This window comes from Dendrobium catenatum, unplaced genomic scaffold (genome assembly GCF_001605985.2).
Source record: "Dendrobium catenatum unplaced genomic scaffold, ASM160598v2 fragScaff_scaffold_552, whole genome shotgun sequence".
Classification (NCBI taxonomy): domain Eukaryota; kingdom Viridiplantae; phylum Streptophyta; class Magnoliopsida; order Asparagales; family Orchidaceae; genus Dendrobium; species Dendrobium catenatum.
In genome coordinates, this window is record NW_021319014.1 from 225,104 (window position 1) to 240,745 (window position 15,642).

Sequence of the window (15,642 nt, forward strand, 5' to 3'; positions counted from 1 at the left end):
CAGGCAAATATTTTTTTTGTTTGATTAGAAGTAGTGAATGTAGAGTAAAATCTTAAATGATGACGGCCGGTGACGATATGTGGTCGCGGCTACAATAGTTTTCGCTCAAAATCGGAAAAGCTTAATTTACACTCAGAATAAACTACTTCACATTACTTTGATTATATTTTACTTTGCATCATTTTGTATTTCAACAAAACACTCAAATTTATAAAATGTTTGTATTTGAAGTACTTTATACTCTAAAGTAATCCAACAAAATAATCCCTTCGAAATTCATAGAGATGTAGAAATAAAGATAAGATAGCTCCCCTGTGCTATTGTTCAAGGTCAAGTAGTAGTTAGATGAAAAAATAAGAGGAATCATGTCCATCAAGTTGGGCAAATATGAAGTTGAGGACAGATAAAAATAATGGCTTGAATCAGCCATAAAAATAAGGGCATCTATAATGAGCCTGTAAGCAACTACTTCAATGGCATGATGAACAAAATATCAGGTAATAAATGGTCGACATCGTCGGCGAAACAGAGTTGCAGAAGAGGTTAATGGTCGCCGGTCGCATTCGGGTGCTTGTCATGTGCAATGTCACTGGGAAGATCAAGCCCTCGGGGAATCCTTCCAGGAAAATTGGTGCGATCAGTTCCAAAACCAAGCAAGCTGCAAAGTTGTTACAGAATTTTATCACAAAGTCATTTGAAACTATAGCATGTTCAAATATTAAGTTTCTCACCTTTTATCAACTATGACCATCGAACGGAGCTCACAATTGCCAAAGCTGTGAAAGAATATATATAAAATAGTCAGTAATAGGGATGCCAATTTTATTACTTTGAGATTGAGATTGGAACATAAAGAAGAAAAGAAAACATGGAGTAAGCTTCACGAATTGCGCTCCATTCGTTCTTATCAAGCGTTTTATTAGGTATCTATCACAACTTGTTATATACAACGACAACATCATCAAACCTTTATCCCATTATGTGGGGTCAACTACATGAATCTTTTTTCTCCATTGTGTTCTGTTAAAAGTTAAATTTTCATTTAAATCTAATAAAGAAAGGGCATTTCTAATATTTTCTAACCAAGTTTTTTAGGTCTACTTCTAACTTTTTTAATATAGGTTAAATCCAATACATCTACTCTCCTAACTGGGTTATCAGAAGGCCACCGTTTTATGTGACCAAACCATCTAAGGATACTCTCCCTAATCTTATCTACCACTGGAGCTACTCAACCTTTTCACGTATATGCTTGTTTCGTATCCTATCTCTAAGAGTAAAGCCCCTCATCCACTTGAGCATCCTCATCTCTGCACCACTTAACTTAATATTATGCTTTTCTTTTAATGGCCAATATTCTACACCATAAAACATTATAGGTCTCACCACCATCTTATAGAATTTTCCCTTAAGTTTAGGTGGTACTTTTCTATCACACAACAAGGCGATGCATTTCTCGACTTCAACTAACCAGCTTAAATTCTACTAATAATATCCCCATCTATTTCACCATCACTATGAACAATAGACCCAGGATATCTAAAATTTGTACTCTTGTTAATAACTTGATCACATAAAATTACAAACCTCCACTAGATCTATTACTACCAAAATTACACTCCATATATTCGATTTTAGATTTACTCAAACGAAAACCTTTAAACTATAAAGTTGACCTCCATAATTCAAGTTTATCTTCAACTCCCTCTCTAGTCTTATATATAAAAAAATATATCATCAGCAAAAAGCATACACCATGTTATATCCTCTTGCAAATGTCTATTAAGAACATCCAAGACTAAAGCAAAAAGATATGGGCTTAAGGCTGATCATTGATCTAATCCAACTACAATAGGAAAATAATTGGTCAAACCACCTTATGTTTGAACACAAGTAACAACTCTTGCATGCATATCCTTGATGCATATATATCCTTAATGACTTGAATATAAGAATTATTAACCCCTTTTGTTTCTAGAACTCTCCATAGCACTTCTCTTGGAACTTTATCATATGTAGATTCTTCTTATTCTATCTATACTTCTCCATCAAACCTCTCAATAAATGTATAGCTTTCATAGTAGACCTACCCGACATGAATCAAAATTGATTTTGAAAAACATAAGTATCACAATGTAATTTATGCTCCATAACTCTCTCCAATATTTTTAAAGTATGGCACATCAACTTAATTCCTCTATAATTCACACAATCTTGTGCGTCACTTTTATTTTTAAAAATAGGAATCAAAACACTCATTCTTCACTCATTTGACATCTTTTTAATCTTTAAAATAATATTAAAAGTTTAATAAGCCAAGAAATTCCATAATCTTCTAAGCATTTTCACACCTTTATTGGAATATCATCAGGTCTAACTATTTTTTCACATTTCATTTTCTTTAAAGTTTCTCTAACTTCAATTTTACTAATACGTTGATAAAAACAAAAATCTTTATTTCATTTAGAATGTTAAGGTTACTAAAATTAATCACAATATTCATTAAAAAGCTTAGTAAAATATCTCATTCACGTTTGTTGAATATCCTCTTCTAAAAAAACACTTTTAAATTTTTATCTTTAATGCATTTCATTTGAACTAAATCCTTACTGCTCCTGTCTCTTTATTTGGCTAACTTAATCATATATCTTCGTGTTCTTTAGTATATAATCTATTATATAAAACATTAAAAGCAAAAAATCTTTGCTTCACAGATTTCTTTCTTGTACTCACGGATCTCTTTATATATTTTTTCCATTTTTCAGAGTTTTTACATCTAAATCAGTTCTTATAACAAAGTTTTTTATTTTTAATCTTTTATTGCACATTTTGATTCCACCGCCAATTTTTTTTACTATTATGAGCTATTTCTTTTGATACTTCAAGCACATCGTTTGTAACATTCTTAATAATTTACTTGTTATTTTTTCTCACATAATATTTGTTACCTCATGCACAAACAAAATCTTAAAATCTCGAATATTACTTTCAAAAATATGTTAGTTAGTGTTCTTTTAAAAATATTTTACTTAGTGTTCTTTAAATCATACAAAAACGCTTTACTTTATTTTTTATATTCTTTCCCTTCATCTTAAAATTCAAAACTAATAAGTAATAAACGATGTTGGATACACAAACTTTCACTCGGAATAACTTTACAATCTTTGCAATCCAAACGATCTATTTTCTTATCAGAAAATAATCAATCTAAGGTTTTACTATATCCATTTTTATAAGTGATGAGATGCTCGTATGTTTTCTTAAATAAGATATTAGCAATTACAAAATCATAAGTTAGAGCAAAATTTAATATAGTCTTACCACCTTCATTAGTTGCTCCAAGCCTATTATAGCCACCATGAATGTTTTTAAAATCCTCCATCTCTCAACTAACATGTCCATTTAAATATCCTCCAATAAGAACTCTTTCTTCAAGAGATTTCTTTTATATTAATTTTTTTAAGTCATTCCAGAATTTTAATTTTGAACACATCCAAATCTACTTGAGGAGCATAAGCACTTATAATATTAATAATCTTAGTATCAACAATAATCTTCAAAACTATAATTATATCTCCAATTCTATCATTTTTTATAACATTATCTTGATGCATTCTCTCCACTGCTAACTAATTTTTTATTTTCTTAAGCACTATATAACATACTTCATGATTCTATCCATTTTTCTCTATTCATTTTTTATAGTGATTTATACAACTCCATAATAAATTCATTGCCGATTTGAATATTTTCAGTCAATAGGAATTATATCTGTACGAGCAATTTAATTTAACTCTTGTTCTTCCATCCCATGTTTTCATCAAGTTATCTCCCTTTGATGGTTTATATGTTCAATGGTTCTTTACTAACATTGATTATCAACCATGTGCAATAAGTTAATTGAATTAAATTCATATATTAATAACAAAGGACATCCTACACGCACAATATCCACAATATCTACCTCAACTTTTGACATTTAATCCACCAAAACAATAAATTTTTTTACCATTTTGGACAATGATAAAGGATCTTCTACAGCTGCTGTGAAGATGATACACTTCTGTCACTTTTCCCACACTTTTGCCTTTTTCCATATAGAGTTTACAGTGGAACAACGGCTTATTTAAAGCTCCTATTCAATCTAATCCACCTAGCTTATTAACTCCTATCACTGAAATTTCAAAACACTTTTTATGATTTCATATATCCAATTCTTATTCATTTCAATCATGACTAATCATGATGAGAAGCAGCAGACAAAGACTAGAGAAATGAACCATGCTACCTAATTTAACCCGGTATCTTCCACTAAGATCCTTGTGTGATAAACAATGCAAACGGCTGCGTTTATTCTTTCTTCATTTCCTTAAAACGTCATAAATGGCAAAGGAGGGCTTGCAAGGACGACTGAAATCTAGTTGCTACATCTTGATGAAGTATAAGTCAGAGGAAGTATGCAAATAAAGCCACTAGTGAAACCTTTGCATGCATTGCCAGTAAGTATATAAATAACTAAACGCTCTTACAATTTGAAATGAAATAAAATCCAAGCTTACATTTCAACTATAAATGAGTTAACAGACAGTGATGAAACGGTATCCTTGAAACAATGAAAGAAATCTAAACGCATATGAATGCCTTTGAATAAAGTCTAGAATTTCTGGTTATAAACTTTCTTGTCAAAGATCATGCGATTAGTGTCTATTATAAGCTGATGAAACGGTAACTAGCAACGTGCATGTTACAAGGTTTTCTATTCCAACTTGGCATTTTCATGATGCTTATCATTGATCTAGCAGTTTTGACAGTTAGCTTCAAATAGATCTTTTTGTGCATATTACTAATAAGTCAATTTTCTATTTGAAAACAGAAAGTCCACACTAGAGTATTAAGACAATAAACTTTGGTATAATTTACAAGGAAATAAAAAATAAAGGATTCTTCCAACTTACTGTTTGCAGATTTCATCTTTGATTAGTGGATGGAAATCTTTACCAAATTTATTCAGTGTATGGAACAAAAATCCACTATGTGTAATGACTGCTATTTCTGTCTCTCTTCTTGTTAATAACCTTGAAAAAAAAAATGAGGCACACATCAGACATCCTGATGCTACTAATAGTTCAAGAAGAAAAATCTTTTAACAAAGTTTGTAATATCAGCCTTTAACTGCTCAAAAAACACAAGGATTAGCGGGCCTGTGCATTCGTAGGAGCCAAGTATTTCCTTTTTTGCATATTTAAAAATAATCCAACTCTACAATGCTTTAGCATGTCAATGATATATAAATTCAAGAACTGAGATAGCTTTGGATTTCTGTCAAAAGAACGTTTGTTAAATTTGGTCAAATGTTAGGTAATGTAAACTCAGCCAACGTTATATCAAGCTTCAGGCATTTTTTAATTGCTTAAAATTATAGGACTTGATGGAAAAAAAAAAGTAGTAGGAAAAACTAATTAACAACTTGATCAGGACCCTAGCCCTTCACTTAAAGCTCTCTGAAAACTTAAAAAAACAATTTGCATGGCTTTTTTGTAGCAAGATCCACTGACCATATCATGCAAGTGTATCATTAATGTTAATGCAGAATGTAGCGCGACCGCTGAGGTGAGACTATAGTGTTACCGTCGATGCGGAACTGTTTCCACGGCCTATTGGAATCCATAAAAGCTCCTGGAGGATAAAGTGTGCCAGCGAGTTTTACAGCTTGGATCTACATATTTTTCCTATGGTTTTCCAGTCCATCCGGCTAATTTTGGATAAGAGTCATGAAGTTTTAAATTTGGTTGGAATTAATTTCATCAATTAGAATTTTAATTTGAATAAAGATTAAGCTGATCCTATACAAACCTATATATTAGCCTGCGGGGATGAATATGTTATAAATGGATATTCAAAGGCATATCATTTATGAATATTTCTTGAATAAATATTTTCTTTCTAGTTTTAATAGTATATGCAAATTAGATGTGTGTTCCTTTAAGGTGGTACAAGTGTGGCTACCTAATTCTAGGGGAAGACATCTCTTTGTATCAGCATAAGGCATGATTTTCCTATTTTGATATTTTTGTTATGTATTCTTATTTGATATTGGCTTATTAGTGTTCTTGATTTTTTTTTCAACTTTTTGAACAATTGAAATTCAATTTGCAAAAATCAAATTATAATTGCCCACTGATTTTATATGATTCTAAGTTCTTAGTTCTTTTTTTAATTATTTTGATCATACTATAAGCGTAATATTAGTTGCATTAAAAAAAACACCCGCAACACATATCATAATAACATCTTAAAATGATTAGAGAAGGGTGTCTTGGGGTTAATTAGCAATATGAATTAAGAGTTTATTTCAGACTATAGTTGACTTGAATCAAACTAAATAAGCAAAACATATCTGAGCTAACAGTCAAGTATAAGAAAAAATTAAGATATTTTATGCCAATTGCCATGTTATGTATGTTGATTTGTTTAAGCAATAGCAATATATACTTTTTTTGGTTTATGGAAAAGCTCATGGATTAGTATAAGTTACTAAAATCTAAAATTTAAGAAAAGAATTTACCAGTTAATGAATTTCATTCCCCTAATTGCAACCTCTTCATTTGGCTCTCTCACATTAGGTTCCCATAAGGTATCTTCATTACTTTCGATCTGAGGATAATCTCACGGTTATAAACAATTATCACAAACCTTACCACATGTAATCCAGAGAATATAGCAATTACCAGTGAAAAATCAACTGCAGGGAAAAGTGTCTGATATTCCCTTATGGTTCTCCTCCTATCACATGGGTGAACACCCTGCAGAAATCAAGTACACAAAAGTTAGTGCAAAGAGAATAAATCCTTCATCCATCACAGATAACCATGAAAAATGGAATATTAAGCATTGCATTTTTCACTTGTATGAAATATATATAACTCTATCAAAACATTTTCTAACATCATAAGAAAATATGAGATGAACCTATACAAAAAGGAATGCAGTGCAATGATTCTAATGATGGTTTTCAATTTGAAGAATGGGAGCACAACTTAAGGAGGATACGAGAGAGAATGAAAGGGTACATAACCCGAGGTGGGGGTTGGGGGAACACATCTCAATGAGGAAGAGGATAGTAGACTTCAAACCTTCGTACTTTGATTCACTAGTCTTTAATTGCTGCATAAAATCTTATGGCAACTTCAAACAGAAGATGATCATCAATAAATACTAAAAATGTGTAATTAAAACATAAAAAAATATGATATATCCTTATTATGTTTTTAAAGCATGAAACTTATTTCAAACATGTCTAAAAACTATGGACACAAGAAGATGGTTTCTATAGAAAGAAAATGATAACTATGACAATCCTACATCAATTCACCTAGGTTGAAAAATACTCTTATCCGAAGAGTTGAAATGAGATGGTCATGGTGGTGGCAGTAGTGGAGGTGGAACAAGAACATATACATCTTGGATAATAATTGCAATGGGAAACTGCGAAGATGTGAACGGATATAAGAATTTCAGCACATGGTGTCATCAGCTCAGCTATCAGGCAAAGTCCGTCTTTGGCTCTAGATTCACCTTAAAACCTAGAAACTGAGTCCTTAAGAAACAAGTTATCATTAGATAATGCTTAATGTACTAATAATCTTCATTTTTTTTTTTAAGTCGTAAGAATACAAATATCCCCCATCCAATTGGTGCTGGGTCCGCAGGGAACACTTTCGGTGATGAGAGGCCAAGAAAGAGGATTGTAAACTCTGCTAAAAATGAAAACTTTAGTCTCAACATAAGGCAGAAAATTAGGCTCAAGCTCAAGTATATCATCACACTCAGGTTTAATCGCTAAAAACTAATCAGCATCCCCACTAGCATTGGTACACAGAGGCAGAAAAAAGAATGATGATGGTTTGATAAGTAACACTTGTGTTTGTACATGATAGCATCAAGTCTATCGAAAGAAGTGAGTTGATGGGTGACTTGAGAAGATCTAGTAGGAGATCGATAGAGTTGATTTGGCCTAGAATAAGTATCATATCGGTGACGAGTATGCATAGTCGTCGGGATTTGACCCAATCTAATTCTAGTATATTCATGCCTTTTAACTAGAATAACCACCCTCGTAATCATGCTCTTTTGATTATATAAAGCATATGGTTTGTCCACCCAATGCTCTTAAAGGTAACAATTATAAGTATCATGATGATAATATGAATAATGTGAATTAAGATACCTATTTTGATAACAATTAAATCTTACAAATGTCTAGTAAGAACATTCATGGCTAAAGCAAAAGGATATAGGCTTAAAGCTGATCCTTGATGCATTTCATAAAAACATATAATGAGAACAGAATATTGACTGAAAGGGGAAGAACAGAATTCATAAAAGTGGCTTACAGTTGGAAAGGAGATATGTCGGTAATAATTACTGAAGAGAGGGAATATTAGATGGTTGTTTCAGATTCTTCAAAGGGGCATTTGCCAACAGCTGTACAGGAAAAAGGCAGAGCTTAGTTATTTGGTTTGGTGTCAACATGAAGCCGTATTTTGTGGTTGGGACATGGCTGTGAAGCTAATGATGCTTCCTTTCAAGCTTTGAAATTTCAGGAAATGAGAAAAAATCTGTAGCTGCTGATATGCTAGCTGGCATATGCCGAGACCCTTAGCTGCAATAAACTTGTGTTGCTAGCTCAATTGCTGGAACAGAGAAGATGCACCTAGAAGCCATAGACTATTTTCTGATTCCTGAAGTAACCCATACTGAAGAATACGCATGTTCTAATCATGAGAGTTCAAATGACTTCGACAAGGCTAATTGGACTACAACAACAACAAGAAGAACATCAAGCCTTTGTCCCATTATGTGGGGTTGGCTACATGAATCCTTTTTCGTTAAAGGGGTGCAACACGAGGACTTCCCAGGAGGTCACCCATCCTAGTAATACTCTTGCCCAAGCAAGCTTAACTGCGGAGTTCTGATGGGATCCGATGCACTAGTGCTGGTATGATTGCACCCAGCTAGATGTGATCCAACTGTAAGGAAAAGACTGCAAAGTCTTCTTTAGTGAAGTTTGAAAGTGTCTTGGTCTAGATGTGATCCAACCAGCGTCCAACAATGAGGCAACAACACTTAGTGATGATGATGGACATGTAAGTGAAACTGATGATGCTCGTAATGCATTTATTGATTCAACAATCTGTAGTACACCATCAAGCTTTGAGATGGATGTGGACTTGACACAATCCACATTCAAAACTTTTAGTGATGGCCTGATGGGTATCTATGCTGGTAATTCTAAAAACAAACTGGGTAAGCGGCAAGTCCTTGAACAGAGAACTCTGGTATCAAATGCATGAAGTCCTTGAATTGAGATCTTACTTTGATAGAATGTGACTATAATGAAAACACAATCCAAGGTGAAGAAAACGTGTGGAAGAAATATACACAACCCTAGGCACGCGGGTGGAGAAAGAGAGAGAGAGAGAGAGAGCATATCCCAAAGGCCAAAGAGGGGAGTAGATTACAGTCCACCATGCTTTGATTCATTAATCTTCAATTCTTCATAACATCCTAAGGCACTAATTTACATAAAACATTTTAAAAACTATGCATGCATAATGATCTTGATGAAGTACGAAGAACCAATGGCTGAGATGGTCTTGCATCATGACTTGAATGCTTTAAAAAAACTATCTATTACCCAAAGTTCTCACTCTCATATCTCTCTCTCTCACCAGCAACCCACCACCGCCCCACACCCACCCAACACACACACAATTCCTCAGTTCAAAACCAGTTAAACTGCTATAAGGCCAGCTAATTCAATTATGTTCAATTTTCAAAATAATAAATACTTAAGCCAAAACAAAGAAAATAAACCTGGATAGTAGATCAAAAAAATAAAAGAAAAAATGAAGATCCCTTCTTATAGTAATCAAAGGACATCAAAGTGAAGACATGAAGCTGGACACTTTGACATGCACAAGTAAATGCATAAAGATATTTTACTAGAAAGTTAGCTAAGGATAAAAATAAAAGAAATTTATGATACTACAAATCACATCTATGCAAAGTTATGAATTTAAAGAGCGTTGAATAGAAAGGGTGAAGAAAATTTCATTAAATATGAAGGCATACCAAATGTTCCCTGCATGCCTCAACAGCTATAAAAGGCAGACCATCCAAACTTGAAATAGCTCGACGACCACTATTGCCTGCATTTTCAACCATTAAGGGTTTCCCTTTCACTCCATCCACAAAAGCTTCACCTCCAAAGACTCCAACTGCAGTTTGCATGGTTCTGTAACAATTGCAGAATAAGAGAGTCACAAGTAGCATAGTTAGCAATTAAGATGCATCCATTGATATTAACTGGTTCATGAAAACACACTAGAACACAGATATTCTTCTTTCTGGAATTCTAATTAATAAAAATGCTACTTCCATATGGCTAACACCATTGCTTAATATGAGTAATTTAGAAGCTAATTCTACCTCATTCATCTGAACAGGTTTCTGCTATCAGAAAAACCGCCAATACCATGAAATACAGCATAATAATTATGAACAAAAAATCTAAAGAACTGGAATAAATAAAGCCGCGCTTAGCCACTCTAAAATTTTCGAACCACATAGTCCTCCACCAATCTTTATCTTCTAAGGGGCAATAGTAAATAAATGAATAATGCAACAGAGAAATGGCTTGAAATTTTGAAATCAGAATTAAGTTTTGGTAATAATCCCTATTGAAATTTATCAACTTTAACAGCATGGTTTTGCATATGTTCCTACTAGTGAATTACAGAAACAAAATAGGAGCACAGCAAAAAAGGAATGAGAGAAGTTAATTTGTACACCACAGCGAACATTGTACCTCAACAAAGGGGAAGTGATAACCAGATCAATCTTCTTAGAAAGTCCACATGCAATGACATGCCTACGCAAATTATCAACCTGATGAGTTCCAAAAAAATAATTTATAAACACCAATGTTCGCAATATATCATTATTTACAAGTAGGAATTTGACTGTGCTAATCAACAACCTAAACAAGGAAAATTGTCAACCTGATGAAGTAAAGCATTACAGAATTTCAGAGTTTTCCCAAAAACAATTTTATAAAAAGTTCGCATACCATGCAAATTCCAATATAAACATCATGTGGAAATATGAGTGCATTAATCAACAACCTAAGCAAGGGTTCATTACCAAAAAGAATTTATACATACCGTGCACATATTGGAAATTAAAGAGCATGCAGCTTTCATTAGAAAAGAATGATATCAACTGTAAATCAATTTATTAGTTAAGCTGGAAAAACAGTATAATATTGTTATAGTTTAAGATGCAAATTTAGCTACAAATGCCAAAACATGTGCACAACTTATATATCTCATCCGATCAAAAAATAGACCGTAGAGCCACTACACCCAATTAATAAAAGAGACTCTTTGCACGATTAACTTTCACATTTATGCACATAAAATTTTCAAAAACACAATTAGAATATTTAGTCCATCTAAATTTCCTTTTCTTTGGATAATTAATAATTAAAGTCATCTAAAAATTAAACCCTTAAATGAGTAGTCCATAAAAAAATCAACTAAACCACAAAATTTAAGAATATCATGTAAAATTTAAAAGGATTTGCCCAATCATCAATCATTTTAACTTTATCAAAGCCAATAAATAATACATCACCATGACCAACAAATCTTACAAAGATCGTAGATGGAATCCAAAATAGCATTTTGTAGGATTATATATAACTTCTTAACTTGGAAAAACTCAAATACTCTCCAAAGTAGCATAAAAAAATCACCTCATGTCTTGTTACAAATTTAAAAATCATCAAAGTGAGAACGAAATTTTCCACAAAAAAAAAACGAATGTTGCAAGACATGACTCGTTATCCTCATAATAGTACTAGTTGCATTAGTTAATCTAAAATGCATGACCTACGACTCTCATATAATCTTGATCTTGAAAGCAATGTTCATTCATCACATTCCTCATTCTAAAATTATGATAGGAACTTTTCAAATTAATCTTATAAAAAATCACAATGCAATGTCATTTAGCATATACAACTCGTTATCTAAATGAGGAATAAAACACAGCTCACCTTAGCCTGTTGGTTGAGAGCTTAGGCTTTCAACTAAGAGGTCTTGGGTTCGAGTCTTTGTGTATGCGTTGTGTGTGTGAGTTTGCCTTAAATGGCCTAAATGTCCCAAAAAAAAATGAGGAATAAAAGATATATATTTAATGTTGATTTTGTGATGGATATACTATCCACGCATATGCCAACTTTCATCTTTCTTATATATAGGCAAAGCAGGACAATATAAGGAACTCATGCTTTCTCTTTTTTCTTTTTCTTTTTCTTTTTCTTAAGTAATTCATCAATGTATCTTAAGCACAACATATTTGAATGAATTCATCCTATAATTCAGTAGGTTAGCCAAATGATGATCCAAAAAACAAACCAATAGCATAGTGTATATGCCATAGTGACATTAATTCATTATGAGGTCCATTAGAAAAGTATTTAAAAAACAATTAACACTTGATTAGCATTATTAAGCGAAATCACAATCTCAAACACTACATTATTCAATTCAACAGCCACTAAATATAGATCACACCCACATGTCTGCTCACTTTTTTAAACGATGTTTACTTAGAATATGCAAAAACCTCTTCACCTCATTAAGAGACTTGGGCTTACTTTTAGATTTTGTAGGTTTCAAAACTATCATTCCCCCCATTAAACTTAAAAGCAGATTTATTAGACCTTCCAATTTGAGTAACATCTAAATCATAAAGCTAAGGTCCACCTTATATAACATGAGAAATAACCATGGATAGCACATCACATTAGATTTAATCAATATAAGTACCTAACAAAATAGGAACGAAGCATATCTAAGATATAGAAATAACAGTTTTATGCACTTATTAGGGATGCAAAAAATGACCCGACCTGTCAACCCGACCAGGACTCAGGTTGACCCATTTAATAAACGAGTTAGGTTTCAGCACGAAATTCCAACCCATATATTAAACAGGTTAGGTTTGGGTTAACCCACAAATTTGATTTTAACCCGAAAGTGACCCATTTTATTTTTTCCTTAAATTATTTTGTTTGTTGGCATAATCTATTTATTTTTTATCAATTTATCTAAGCTCTATAGTTGACAAGTTATAAAAAAATTTAATTAAAATGGGTTATCAAGTCAGTTTTGGTTATACAACTTGCTAGCGAGTGGGGTTCAGGCCTATTATTTTGACCCATTTATCCAACGGGTCAGGTTAGGATTAACTGAATTTTTCAGGTCAATTTTGAGTCGGGCCTGAGCCCGACCCATTAACCCATTTTGACACCTCTAGCACTCCTGCTACTTAAAAAGATTGTGAATGCGACTCATGTTTTAAATTAATGCAAACTATAATAGATTTAGATATGAAATTTATGCAACTTCCATTATCAATTCTGTATTTGTGAAGCTTTTCCTCTTGTTTGAAATAATTTTGAAAAATTGCAATTCACATTCAATCAAATTTAATCTAAGAAATAGCTATGATGCAACATATGACATTTAAAGCATTCTCAACTAAACATCTACAAAATCACTCCTCTCCTCATTAAACTCATGGAGATCACTAGAATTAATGGTTCATTATCGTCCTCATCCACAATTATATAGAAGTTCCTAATGGGACACTAATTAGCATAATTATCAGTTTGACAGCACTTAAAACATACCTCAGCAAAAAATCTTAAACTCTGATGTATATGCAGTTGATTTCCTTTTGTATCATTATTATTAAATGCAATAAGTGCAATGGACTAAACTTGTTTGATTAGATGAAATAATACACCCCTAAATATAAAGTAACCAGTTTAGATATGGAAATCTTAACAATTTGCATAAAATCTAAATGATGGAATGTGATGATGTGTCAAAACCATAATTAAATTGTTCAATTCATATTTTTTAGTGCACATGCATCAACCAAATCGTAAATGCAAGTTATCATACAAATTAACTATATCTATAAATTTGAAAATTAGTTTTGATTTAGCATAGAATAACATCAACCACATACACACCAATTCAAATCACGCAAGCATTTGACAGAGAAAGAAAGAGAGAGGCAGGGAGCCTCTATTCCTAGACAGTTGTAAAATAAGAAACCTTGCAAAACAAAACAAAACTGAAATGCCTTATAGACAATTTGCAAAAAGCAAGAAAACAAGAAAACTTCAAAATAAATCAATTCATACACTAACATTTTAAAAAAATTAAGCATGCCTAGTATCATGTCAATCATAGGCTTCAACTCACACCAACCATCTACCCATAAAACTTTGCGTAGAATGCCAAGTCTCACGTAAAAACTCTACTGTTCAAACGAGTGATTTCTTTGTTGCTTGTTATAGATCAAAGAGATTTTCCTCATTCCGTAATGTTAGCTTTATCATGACTCCTCATCCATATCAAGACATAAATTTAGGAGGACAATGAATACATACTTGGTCCCACCCTAGTGGGGTAAGATGGGCATCAAAGAGTTCAGGAGACAAGTATGCATTATGGTTCTTCTCACCTTCTACATTGTGTATCCCTTGAGCGTGTCTAACCTGGTACATTTTTTATGAGAGAAGAATCAATTAAACCTATGAGATTAAATTGTGAAACTGTATGCCGTATAAAATAACACAAACCAGGTGTAATATTTTACAGCGTTGTAATGGTAACAAAGAAGAACTAGGACTTCCATCCATATCTGTAGATGAAAAAGAAGATGAAACAACTATAAAAGCATTAGCTAGATGTTTGATAGCACTCTGGTGATGAAGCTACAAAACTTTACAACATTCAAATAGATAACCACTTTCCCACTAGAAAAACAGTAAATGTTTACAGCGTCTGTCTGGCTAAAGTTTATCAAAATGATATAAATAATCGGTATGCAAGGCAGAAACAAGAATTTATTAAATCATACCCGCAATATAAAATTAGAAAACTTCTTGATATGTTCTCAAACAAGCCAAATGGACTTTATAGGCATAAAAAAGTTAACTACATAGACTACATTTTATGACCAAAAACAATTAGCATTCCTTTCACATTCCAAAAGCATTAGAGTAGTAGGTAGGAGTTTGCCTTTCACATTCCAAAAGCAAAGCAAAATGTAGTGATATTGAGGTACATGAGTGAGAAACAAAGTCAGTGAAAAGACTTCTCTTAACAAAAATATTTTGTGGAGATCCTAGCCTCATTGACTTATTACAAATGTGCAGCAGAGCAGAAAAGATATTGGCCATTGAAAGCAAAGAATAACTAGCTTACCATGACCCGAAGACCCATCAAAGAAGCAACAATACAGGCATATTCGAAAGTAAATGCAGGCAATACTTTACTCGGATGCAGAGAATTTTAACTCAGCCCCTTTGAATTGCTCCACATGAGACGTGTAATCCTACTTGCGAAGTGGGAAGCCATTATAAAAAGTTTAGTTGTCTAGCAGGAAAGTGACAATCCACATGCACATGCATATAAAGTAATAAACGCAAGATTTATTTAATAAGGTATTTACTGAATTATATTCAATAAAGTGCTACTATTTTGTGAGTATATT

General features: G+C 32.6%; 1 protein-coding gene and 1 non-coding gene across 2 annotated transcripts in view; both read right to left on the minus strand.

Moving 5' to 3' along the window:
• Positions 1-205: 205 nt before the first annotated feature.
• The window catches only part of LOC110110766 (phosphoglycerate mutase-like protein 1), a 23,420-nt gene continuing 7,983 nt past the window's right edge, over positions 206-15,642 (minus strand). The window contains exons 2-10 of the mRNA XM_020842390.2: positions 14,726-14,787; positions 14,534-14,641; positions 10,871-10,950; positions 10,135-10,297; positions 6,729-6,803; positions 6,566-6,654; positions 4,956-5,075; positions 732-776; positions 206-658 (exon numbers count right to left, since the gene is read on the minus strand). Of these exons, the coding sequence (XP_020698049.1) occupies positions 544-658; positions 732-776; positions 4,956-5,075; positions 6,566-6,654; positions 6,729-6,803; positions 10,135-10,297; positions 10,871-10,950; positions 14,534-14,641; positions 14,726-14,787 (857 nt within the window). The 3' untranslated portion in view covers positions 206-543. The remainder of the gene's footprint in view (positions 659-731; positions 777-4,955; positions 5,076-6,565; positions 6,655-6,728; positions 6,804-10,134; positions 10,298-10,870; positions 10,951-14,533; positions 14,642-14,725; positions 14,788-15,642) is intronic.
• On the minus strand, positions 8,894-9,012 carry LOC114579615. The gene has a single exon (XR_003700685.1). It is a non-coding gene; the product is annotated as a 5S ribosomal RNA (ribosomal RNA).